Source organism: Colletotrichum chrysophilum (assembly GCF_026319265.1).
Source record: "Colletotrichum chrysophilum strain AFK26 chromosome Unknown scaffold_36, whole genome shotgun sequence".
Classification (NCBI taxonomy): Eukaryota; Fungi; Ascomycota; class Sordariomycetes; order Glomerellales; family Glomerellaceae; genus Colletotrichum; species Colletotrichum chrysophilum.
In genome coordinates, this window is record NW_026517323.1 from 138,615 (window position 1) to 150,345 (window position 11,731).

At 51.5% G+C, this 11,731-nt stretch overlaps 4 protein-coding genes across 4 annotated transcripts; all 4 read left to right on the forward strand.

Annotated features, from left to right (window-relative positions):
- Nucleotides 1-472: 472 nt before the first annotated feature.
- COL26b_005367 (uncharacterized protein) lies at nucleotides 473-1,729 on the forward strand (the record flags this gene model as incomplete). The annotated part of the gene is made up of 3 exons (XM_053178215.1): nucleotides 473-640; nucleotides 697-1,432; nucleotides 1,482-1,729. 3 exons carry the CDS (start codon nucleotides 473-475, stop codon nucleotides 1,727-1,729), a joined length of 1,152 nt encoding a protein of 383 aa, XP_053037806.1.
- Nucleotides 1,730-3,111: 1,382 nt separating this feature from the next.
- On the forward strand, nucleotides 3,112-5,069 carry COL26b_005368 (uncharacterized protein; the record flags this gene model as incomplete). The annotated part of the gene is made up of 6 exons (XM_053178216.1): nucleotides 3,112-3,387; nucleotides 3,458-3,550; nucleotides 3,608-3,655; nucleotides 3,709-3,902; nucleotides 3,955-4,119; nucleotides 4,172-5,069. The coding sequence occupies 6 exons, from the start codon at nucleotides 3,112-3,114 to the stop codon at nucleotides 5,067-5,069; spliced, it is 1,674 nt and encodes a 557-aa protein (XP_053037807.1).
- A 918-nt stretch (nucleotides 5,070-5,987) lies between these two features.
- On the forward strand, nucleotides 5,988-8,065 carry COL26b_005369 (uncharacterized protein; the record flags this gene model as incomplete). Its single annotated transcript, XM_053178217.1, has 4 exons — nucleotides 5,988-6,308; nucleotides 6,359-7,181; nucleotides 7,233-7,352; nucleotides 7,752-8,065. The coding sequence occupies 4 exons, from the start codon at nucleotides 5,988-5,990 to the stop codon at nucleotides 8,063-8,065; spliced, it is 1,578 nt and encodes a 525-aa protein (XP_053037808.1).
- Nucleotides 8,066-11,253: 3,188 nt separating this feature from the next.
- COL26b_005370 (uncharacterized protein) lies at nucleotides 11,254-11,626 on the forward strand (the record flags this gene model as incomplete). Its single annotated transcript, XM_053178218.1, has 3 exons — nucleotides 11,254-11,352; nucleotides 11,407-11,495; nucleotides 11,551-11,626. The coding sequence occupies 3 exons, from the start codon at nucleotides 11,254-11,256 to the stop codon at nucleotides 11,624-11,626; spliced, it is 264 nt and encodes an 87-aa protein (XP_053037809.1).
- Nucleotides 11,627-11,731: the final 105 nt, after the last annotated feature.

Genomic DNA, 11,731 nt, shown 5'->3' on the forward strand with positions numbered 1-11,731 from the left:
TCCCATCTCCAACCAAGTCGTATCCAAGAATTGCGTGCTTGACCCCCAAGATAGCAACATCGCGCAGCCACCATTTCTAATCGGCACCGTCCTTGAGGCCGCTTCATGCCACCATTCAAGTTGCTGACTTCGATATGAATGGCGTCATTTCCCCTCCATCCACAGGACCCGATACCTCCATCTTTCGTCTCATGTACCCCAAGAAGCCAATGGACTGTAATTTTGTAGCCATAGATCGGGGCCGCGTCGGCTGAATATTGTTTTCTTTGGACGGTCGGGCAGACAACGCAATCCAATCCCTGCCAGCATGCAATTCTTCTGGTTGAGTGCCCGTCATCGGATGAGCTCCGACAGTCATGCCTTTTGGAGGGGTAATCTATATAAGAGCAATCGGACACTTTCCATCAAGCCGCCCTTCTCATAGACAGTACAGCGTTGAGAACAAGTGCAATCATACGCATAATCAGACAAAATGGCACCTTCAGCAACATCGACGTCCACCGTGACGGACCCGGCTAGCTTGCCGGTGAACAACCTCCGCTTGTACGCTGACGGTTCTGGCGACTACAAGGAGCTGTCTCCTGTTGTTTACGACAAGGAGGCCGAGTCCAAGGGAGGAGATGGCCATGAGGGCGCCAAGGTTCGTTCTTTCGAGGACCCCATTTCAGCATTCAGCGACTGATCTGTATGATGTAGTATCCTCACTACCTCCCCACGTGGAACCCCGAGCAGAAATACCCCCCTCTGCAACCATTCCAGCATGTAGAACACGGAAAGAACGCAGACCCCAGTTTCCCCAACCTTCTCCCCAAGAGTGAGGCTCAGGTCACTGACCTGACGCCCACCATCGGTTCTGAGGTCAGGGGCATCCAGCTGAGCAAGCTCAGCGACGCCGGAAAGGACGAGTTGGCTCGCTACGTTGCCGAGCGCAAGGTCGTTGCTTTCCGCGGCCAGGACTTTGCCGACCTTCCCATCGACAAGGCCCTCGAGCTCGGCGGTTACTTCGGTCGCCATCACATCCACCCTACCTCTGGATCTCCTGAGGGCTTCCCTGAGATTCACCTAGTTCACCGCGCGGCAGGTGACCGATCAGCGGAGCAGTTCTTCGCCACCAGAACCAGCTCCATTGCCTGGCACTCCGATGTCTCTTATGAGGCCCAGCCTCCCGGTACCACCTTCCTGTACATCCTCGACAAGCCCGAGACTGGAGGCGACACTCTCTTCTGCGACGCCGTTGAGGCCTACAGGCGTCTGAGCCCGCTCTTCCAAGAGAGACTCCACGGCCTGCAGGCGGTGCACTCCGGTATCGAGCAGGTCGCTGCCTCTGTGAAGAAGGGCAGCATCAAGCGCCGCGAGCCTGTTGCCAACACCCACCCTCTTGTCCGCACACACCCGGCTACTGGCGAGAAGGCGCTCTACATCAACCCTCAGTGTAAGTCGATACTGAAGACGCCAAAATGCATATGCTGATTCAAAAATAGTCACCCGTGAGATTGTCGGTTTGAAGAAGGAAGAGTCCGACGCTCTTCTTAAGTTTTTGTACGAGCACATTGCTTGGGGCGCAGACTTCCACACCCGTGTCAAGTGGGAGGAAGGCACCGTTGTCGTTTGGGACAACAGAGTCACTCAGCACTCTGCGCTCGTTGACTGGAATAATGGCTCCCGAAGGCACCTTGCCAGAATCACTCCTCAGGCCGAGAGGCCATACGAGACCCCATTCAAGGGTTAGGTTTTGAGGATGAGTGAGGCTGCGTAAATAACAAGACCAGCGAGGTCATCAACGGACCACCTGAACCAAGAATGGTGGTGTGTCCGCAGTAAAATACTGCAACAATTATTATGGAGAGACTTGAATCATGATGAATGCCAATTTTACGATTTCTGATAATCTGACCCCCGACTTGTGACCGTCTTGAGTTCACCTGAGGAGTGTTTTCGTTCTTATTTTGCCACAACGGGCTCAACGATCTCAAGTTGAGAGAGTCACGGTGAAAGGGGTAACTCGAAGACCCTTTCCCATGCAGTCGGGTCGTCTGTCAGTGGCACAGGCCATGTTGCATACCCATTCCCCTGGGAACGACTGTTTCCAACATCGGAATAGCTTACTCTACACGACTTGCCGAACTGAAGCTATTTTCGAACTTTGTCTCCCTGCGCAAGCCACTGATAAGATCCAGACTTGCATCGAACCTTCGATGACATGGGCAGAAGACAAAGACTAAAGGCTAAGATAAGCCTGGGATAGTAGCAGCGTTGGCTGTACTTCGAGACGTCCGCGCTGCGCCAGGGTGGGCTGTCCATTTGGCTGTTGTCTGATTGGTCGGTTCTTCGACATCGCGCATATTTCTCTGTCGCAATCCCATGGCTAAGATCACGCAATGCCGTTCCCATCCCTTTTTCGTTAACAAAACGTGCCGGCTTGCATGCAACCCAAATCAAATGCGAAGAGCCAAGAGGTTGGGTCTGGATTATCCTCGTCTTTCGACGAACTATCCACAGGAGGCAATTCATTCGCCATCTCACCAAGACAGCACTAGCAGAATTTCCCCAGTCGGCATATGCGCCGTCCCACGAATGAGCCCCCCAATGGTCCCAGACGGGATTCCTTCCGCTTAACTGAGCCCTTCGTAAGCTTGTTTGTTAGTCTTCGGCTGCTCCATTACCTGTCACTGATCATTCCCGAAAGCTGGAACCACTCCGGATCCTACTCGACCCCCCCACGGGCCCGTTACGAGTCGTTGACCATTGATGCACAGCGCAATTCCGTGAAGCAATTGCACCATAGATAAGACGGCTCATTCGCTGAACAACTCGAATCGCTTATGGTGCGATCGCCCTGGATCATCGCGACACTGCGGCCAGTATTTTCTCCTCTGCACCCCTGCCATCCGACGTCAAGCCGGAGAGTTGAGATGAATTACGCGTAGAGACTAATGCCCAGATTGCCGGGTTCATGGAGGGCATCTATAAAGGTTCTTGCATCTCCGCGGAACGATACCAAACTGCCGGGATTGCGAGGTTGTGATGCATCTGTCGAGGCTCTAATAACATCTGCAAGGACTGACACAACTGTAACAATTCCCGTTGTTCAGAGTTGCCGGTCATTCAGCCATGGCTTCTACCAACACTGGAGGGCCCTTCAAGGGCCATCCCGAGGAGACCAAAGACGTTAGCACCTCCCAGTCGCAGGCCACGGACGCGTCAGTGTCATCGGTGAGGGAAGTGTCCGACAATGCGTACGGCTCAACGGATGAGCATGTTTTCTCCGACCCCAGTATCGCTGAATACTGGCGCAAGGTGTACGAGAAGGCGCAGTACGAGAACCGACACCGTTTCGATCCGAGTTACCAATGGTCGGCAGAGGAAGAGAAGAGGCTGGTCAGAAAGGTACGGTTGACTCACCTGTTGATTACGGGACAAAATGGATTCGAATTGATGCTAACTTGGATGTGTGTAGATCGACAAGCGCATCATGGTTTGGGCTTGGGTCATGTTTTGCGCCCTGGATCTCCATCGTCGTAATATCAACCGAGCGATTTCTGACAACATGGTATGTATGCCCATGGGAAGAGAATTGGATACGAATGCCAACTAACCTGTTCAAAAGCTTCCGGAACTCGGCATGAACACGAACGATTACAACTATGGCCAGACGGTTAGTTCACCCAAAACATTCTGGAACACAATTAGACTCACACTCGGGGGTAGATTTTCCTTCTGACGTTCCTCTCCGCGGAGTTGCCCAGTGGGCTCATCAGCAAGAAGCTCGGTGCCGACAGGTGGATCCCAACCATTATGGTGGGTTGGTCTATCACGGCTGGCTGCCAGGCTTTCTTGTCGAGTCGCGCTGGCTTCTATGCCATCAAAGCCCTTCTTGGCCTGTTGATGGGCGGTTTCATCCCGTGAGTGGCCGTTCGATATCGAGGATTGTTGCACATTGCTAACTCATCTTAGTGACATTGTCCTTTGGCTCACCTACTACTACAAGTCGAACGAACTCCCCCTCAGACTCGCCTGGTTCTGGACGGCGCTCAGCACCGTCAACATTGTGGGATCCTTGCTTGCCGCAGGTGTTCTCCAGATGCGAGGAATCGCAGGATGGTCTGGTTGGAGATGGCTGTATGTAAACCCATCATGCATGATGTGGATTCTCTGACTAACGGTGCAAAAGGTTCCTCTTGGAGGGAATTGTGACCCTGATCATCGGCATCTTCTCGTGGGGTCTCATGCCCCCTGGCCCCTGCCAAACTAAAAACTGGTTCCGGGGTAAGAATGGATGGTTTTCCGACCACGAAGAGTACATCATGGTCAACCGCCTGCTGCGGGACGACCCGAGCAAGGGTGACATGCACAACCGAGAAGCAGTCGGCCCCTCTCAGCTGTTCAAGGTCGTCAAGGACTGGGAGCAGTGGCCTCTATACCTAATCGGCTTGACCACATATATCCCGCCTTCCCCGCCGAGCAACTATCTCTCCTACATCCTTCGCAAGCTGGGATTCTCTGTTTTCCAAGCAAATCTTCTCGCTATTCCCTCGCAATTCCTGTTCGCCGTCAACCTACTCATTATCTCATGGGTCTCTGGAAAGTTCAAGGAGCGAGCCATTGTCTCGTCCATCTCTAACATTTGGATCTTCCCATGGCTCGTGGCGCTCGTGGCTCTACCTGCAAGCTCGAGCACCTGGATCAGATATGCTCTGTTGACTGGTCTGCTAAGTTACCCTTACTGCCACGCCATCTTGGTTGGATGGAACGCGAAGAACAGCAATGCGGTGCGAACGAGAGCTGTTAGCGCGGCGCTGTACAATATGTTCGTGCAGGCGGGCAACATTGCTGCATCCAACATCTACCGAGATGACGATCAACCTTTGTATCGCCGCGGAAACAAGATTCTTCTCGGAATCTGCTGCTTCAACATTGTGCTGTTCTACCTCGTCAAGGCATTTTACATCTGGCGGAACAAGGTTCGCGATCGGGCGTGGAATGCTTTGACGAAGGCGCAACAAGAGGACTACACCCTCAACACAACAGACGAGGGCCAGCAAAGACTCGATTTCAGATTCGCGCACTGAATATTGTTTGTTGTGGAGTTAGCTAGGCCAACCAATTGTTAGGAGGAGGCTCGACGACCTGTGGCTGTCAATATGGAGCGCATGAGTAGCGGCTATGGACCTGAACAGGATCGCATATGAGCTTAGCATGGATGAAACTAGACGTCAATATTTGATATTACAACAACCAATTCATTACCATAGACTCGGGGCAACTGGTGATAGGACGTCGATGTCATGTTTCGTGAGATAGGCCAGTTCAAGGAACCAACAAAGACATACATCGTGGACAAAAACGCTCAAACCACATAAGAGCCCGTGCATATCTTATGCAGGGGTTCCCTCTGAGGTGACACGAAGACCGATGGACGGTTTTAGTGATCAAAAGCTTTTCCTTACCAGCACGCAGTTGTGATCTATGTGATGCACCTAATTTGGCTGCTCACAAGCAGTATAGCAGCTGTGTAGGTTTCCATCGTCATTAGAAACGTTGCTGATAATCTGTTTGATGCGCTTGAAGTCGCATATTGGCGATCAGATTCTCGTGTGACGCCTCAGACGCGATCAAAGGCTAAGCTTATCGGGAATAGAGTCAATTGAAGGCAGGGTCCCTGGTGCCAGTAGCCTATCAAAACACGGTCTGAGAGACACTACCATTTCGGCACTGCAGGCGACACCATTCCGGGCGCTATCTCCCACCGTCGGAGGGATTGTGATCCTGGCGCGGTATGTAAAATGATCTGAATCCTCTCAGGGGCTTGGCCGCACCAAGGCACCAGTATTTGATGTTTTCTCTGCTGATGCACTTTTCCGCCGCCATGTCGTCAACATTGCGACTCTGAACATCACAATAAATGGTGGTTCAGGACTCTTACAGCCACGGCTGACACACAGAATCGACAAACAGCATCGCATTCACCCCGCCTACCCGTGATAGCAATGGGCAGCGTTCCTTGGGGAGGGCCAGCTTGGGCTGAGCTTGACGTTACCCGAGACTGCACCGCGTTCGGCGCCTACGCTGCTTGGGTCACGACAGACGACAACGAGCCGCCATTTCCCACTGTCGCGAGCTTCTGGCGTGCTGTTATTCCCGAGGTCAATTCAACGCAGCCAAACAATGCGCAAATCATCGATTGGCATGAGTGGGTTCGCTTGAACAGGACTACTCTGGCCCGTCAGGTGGCAGATATCTCGTCATGTCGGCCGGAGTTGTGCCAGGCCTTTGGCTCCGAGATTGACGGCGGCCTCGCTGGCTTTGGGGTGAGCACTTCACATTTGCCTCGTATGTTGATCATGCTAAACAGTAGCAGCTTCTCGCCTCCTACGGTCTCGAAACCGTATTGTTGACCATCTACTGCACATTTGCCCTGCTGCGGTATCTCAACAACCGAAAGCATAGGGCCAGCTCGCCCAACGAAACCCAGGAATCGCCTGAAGCTGTCAAGCCTGGCGTCGTCAGTCGCGTTAATGAGGCTTTGAGAGGTACAACATACGACCTCTTTACCGCCGCTGCATTCCTCTCCCTCGGGATCCAGGCTACTGTCATCTACAGCCAAGTCTCTCCAATTGCCTATCGTTATAACTCCTCCTTGCAGCTCATCGTGTCCGCCTTTGCGTTCTATCCGTTGGCAACGATGCTTCCGCTCATCCTCAACTCTGTTCGTCGGAGTTGGCTTAAGGGCGCCGTCCTCGTCGGGTTGTTCGTCATCCACACCGCAGCTTGGGTGTTGTGCACAAATAGCGCCCAAGTCGACTATTACCACAACTCCAACGTCATTGGTCTTTGCCCCCAAAACCATCCATCACAGGCTGTTGTATCAGCGGCCATGTTCACCATGGCTGCCATGGTATGGATGCCCCCGCTCTTTGGGCTGTGCCTCAGCGTCGTCCTATGCTTCTACAGATGCAACAATCGTAAGATGTGGCAGGCAAATTGGCTCAAAAAGGTTGCTAAGGGGGCTATGATTATGTACGCGTCCTTCAACTTCATTTGCATGTGGGGCGCTTGGATCATTCTCGTCGCGTTCTTCAGCGGCGCGTCATGGAAGTCAGAGGATGCTTGGAGTTTAGGACAGGCACTTGCTCTCACGCCATGGGTTCCAGTGCTGGTCGAACTCGTGTCCATCTTGTTTCGTAAGTTCAACTCTCTTGCAGTTCCACAGTCCTCGAGCTAACATGAGGTAGTTGGCACCGAGGTTGGCTTCGTTGGTCGTTTACCCCCGGAGTTCAAGGTCATCCGCAGTGAGAAGGCTTTGCATCGCCAAGAAGGGGATTCTTTCTTAGACGAAGCTGAGGTCCATGGCGGTAATGGGGCTTAATGTTCCTTGAAGCTAAAGGAAGTTCATAGAGCCCTCTTTCTAACACTTACAATCTGAGTCTCGATGTTGCAAGAACGGAAAAGTCTCACTTGTGTATACTTGGTGTCCTTTCGAGACCCGATTGATGAAGCTTGAGCACAGATTCAACTGCGGTAACAGCTGAGATCAGTAGTTGTTTCCAACCGAATCACCTCAGCTACGTGCGCCAAACCAGCGCCAGTGGCATCCAATGTCTCAATGGGTGGGCAAGTAACCGCATATCAAGTTCCTGGACCTTGAGTCATGGCCCTATCAGATTTCTTGCCTGGTTTTGTTCATGAAATTTTGTAGCGCAGGCTGGTTGGTTGAGTGGGTGTCACCCAAGAGTCGTTTTTATCACCACTAGAGTCGACTCAGATCAAGGAACACATTGCCGAACACCTTGAGCAACTAGCTTTGAGATTCGTTTGTGGCGATGAATCGACCGAAGATGATGAAAACGACGAAATCATGTCGCAAAGCGCTAGCGACAACATGTCTGAGCGTGGGTATAAAGTGCGCTTCTTGCAGGCTTTTGCCGATGAACAAATCGTCAATCTTGGTCAGACTCCGCAGCCACCGGAAATCACTGATCAGGATGATCTTCGTGATGCGTCTAAGGATGAGCCGTCAGGGCACGGATCGGTCAGAGCTTCTGGACCGGGCGAATCAGCACGCTAATAGCGTGTGCAGAAGCTGACGAGGTCGAATGTCACGCCCAATCACCATCACATCTTTGATTCCGGCTCACGTAACCGAAGAGGACGCTCAGGCACTGACTCAACTTTGAGATTTCCTGTCATTGAAGCGAGAATGTTCCCCAAGGATGACAGCTTCAAAGGTCGCGAGAAGGATCTTGCGAACCTGTATTAGATCCTTTCCGAGCCGGGTTGCGTGTATGTTCTCAGCGCGGAAGGTGGGATTGGAAAGACAGCTCTGACAGTCTAATTCACGTACCAATACGAGCAGTCATTCGAGTACATCTTTTGGGTTCAAGCTGAGACACTAATTAGTGCCTCCGAGACGTTCAATCAGATTGCCATGAGCCTCGCGTCGGCGGCCTCTGGAACGGATCAAGAGACCCTCACGAGGTTAGGACGGGAGTTTCTGAAGTCAACCAAAGCCCGGTGGCTGATGATTCTCGACAACGTGGATAAGTGGTATCATGCCGAATCTTTCGTACCAATGAAGACTTCTGTAACGATGGGAAGCATCCTAATCACAACCAGACACCAAGGCCTCACGGCGCCTTCTCGTCCTATTGACTATTACCGCCAGAACCTTGAGGAGCTTACAAATAGCGAGGGAAGGGACCTATTACTTCACGGTATTGCACAAGGACTCAATGGCTCCGATCATATTTCTAATTCATTCCACGCTGAAACTAGGCAGTGCACTGAGGAAGGACGCGGCCGTCGCGCGGTCAAAATTCCATCTTTCCATAATACTGACTGCACAAAACGGTGGAAAGCCTCCTGAAGAGGCACAAGCTCTGGCACGTGAGAGTAGAGACGTACTCTCGAGGCTTCTCGTCTACGACGACATTCAGGGCGTTAGAGAAGAAGACGCAAGTGCCCTGTTTGATCATCTTCAGCCGGTCTTTGGCGGACGCTGGACTGAAACTCGTCTGTTAAAGTACGTCCCTTAGAGGCCAGAATGAGGAACCATGGGCAGTTATCATAACTTTCAATTGATTTTTAAAAAAGCTACTTTTCATTTCTCCTGCATCCCATTTCCCTTTGGATGAGTCTTGCCGTCAATCGCAGTGATCGCCTAGATACAAAGCCGTCAAGCTCCTGCGACACCTCATAGTAAACATCACCTCCGCCAGTTGCCAACATCTGATGTAACCTGACACAAATAATTATCATCCGTCCGTACCTATTGAAAACGGCAGGCTTCTGAGCTCTGAGACACCCGTTCAGCATGGGTATCGGGGAACATGGATGCCTGCATTTACCCCGCAAGATAGCTCTCAATAACCTACCTCTTTTGAACGTTGCGGCTTATCTAGGACTAAGGGGTTTATCTCCTGTAAAATCCGCCAGGCAGCGGGAACATTCTACGTCTTCATGCATCCGCCTGCATCGGGCTTATCTACCAACTTTCCGGGGTAGCCGTTAAGTGGGCAAACTTCGCCAGTTCTTGTCCCCGCCCCCAGGTTTCATTGCATTCATCATCCCGAGATTCTAGTTGTAGGAAGGACCGGCGTTCAGCTTTGTACATATTTCAGAATACGTTTTGAGCGGCCCCGACCAACCTCGTCGGTATCTGCGTGGCAATGCATGATTTGGCGCAGATACCGCCAGGGTTCTTTTCAGGAGATGCGTGTGACAGAGGAGAGATGATAGGACTGTATCGGGATAATCTGATGCCGGAGGCTTGATGATTTCTGCCGAGAACATCTTGTTTTGTCAGGTATCGACGGCCTTCGAGAGGCAACTCCGTCACTAAGACCAGAACAGCTGACCCTAATCCAGCCAGCTCCGCTTTCTTTCGAAGTAATTCATTGAGGAGCGCTGTTCATTGCAGGGCTTCTGTTCCAATGGGTACTACTCGTCCTGGGGCTTGTCTGAAGCTCGGGGCCATGCATGTGTCTTTCAATTTGATGTGTCGGAGCCTTTGCTGATCAAAGTAGGCACGGTCATTGGCTGAGTTGGATTGAGGAATGCTCGCAGTTACGTACTACTTGAACCCTCAGTCTCCAACTCAAATTTACCATTTGCAGCCGTCGATTGAATCCGAATGTTATCAATATTGCCTGTCGTAGTTCTACCTGACGAAAAGCAACATCTCTCAGCGCGATATGGCGAATAGAGGAGTTTCTTGGGACACCTTGGTCCACAGCATTCAAGATCTGAAGGACCATGGAAGCCGAAGACTCCCAAAGATGTATCGAGGTACGCTTCCTGTCGTGTGGCTTATGCAGTCATCTGTTAACATTAGTTTTGAGATTACTTCAACGAGGGCGCTATGGATCTACTCACGTACGCCTTCCACATGAAGCTTTCTGGCTAATGAAGATTAATATCCCTAGTGTGAAGGAGAATGAGGAAGCTTATGACTACTACAAGATTCAACCTCGTGTCCTTGTCAATGTCGATAATGTCGATATATCCGGTGAGATTTTCGGTTTCAAAACAGCGTTGCCCTTGGGCTTCAGCCCTGCAGCCATGCATGGTCTAGCTCACCCAGACGGCGAGATTGCAACTTCGAGAGCTGCAGCAAAGATGGGAATCTGCATGGGTCTATCATCGTATGCAACCGCATCACTGGAGGATGTTATTTCTCAAGGTGCTGGGAATCCCTACGTAATGCAACTGTGCATTTTGAAGGATCGGTCGATTACCCTCCAAATCCTCCAACGAGCAGAAGGTGCGTTTATAAAGTCTTTTTCTGTTCGACACTCGCACAAGCTAATACAGTGACCACCAGCTGCTGGATACAAGGCGATTTTCCTTTCCGCCGACACTCCCTGCTTAGGCCGACGTTTGAACGAGTATCGAAACAACTTCAGTCTCCCGGACGGGATGTCCTGGCCAAACCTACTCTCTGATGGGAAAAGCGAGCTCCGTGCCTCCAGCGATCAGATTGGAAAAAGCGACGAGGTGCCGGCTGAGCCTAGCAAGCATGACTATGACCCGTCGGTTGACTGGGACAGTTTGATCCCTTGGCTGCGCCAGCACACGAAGCTGCAAATATGGGTCAAAGGAATATACGGGCCTGATGACGTCCGAGCCGCCATTAAGCATGGATTAGATGGCGTGGTAATCTCTAACCACGGTGGTCGACAGCTGGATGGAGTTCCGGCCTCAATTGACATTTTAAGACAGTGTGCCCCTATGGCGCGAGGAAAGATTCCAATCACTATGGACGGGGGTATTCGCCGAGGTACCGACATCTTCAAGGCTCTCGCTCTGGGTGCCTCGCACTGTTTCGTGGGCAGGATCCCCATATGGGGCCTTGCGGTTCGTGATCCATCAAATACCTTACACGCAGCAGTACGAAAACGTTCCTAACAGCTCATTCTCCAGTACGACGGCCAAGAGGGTGTCGAGCTAGCGCTGAAAATTCTCATGTATGAGTTCAAGGTGGCTATGTTGCTGGCCGGGTGAGTCGAAGCGTGTATGAGGAAAGCTGAAGACAGATGCTGACCGTTTCCGCAGTTGCAAAAGCGTCAAGGACATCACTCAAGATCACCTGGTGTACAAGAAGGCGGACGGGATATTGGCAAAGTTGTGAATGTCTGATTTTGCGGCAATGTGTAGTTCATTCCATTAGTTGTTATATTAAAGCATCATTCCATCATTCATTATACACTTGCTTTGATGGCTTAGCCGCGGAATA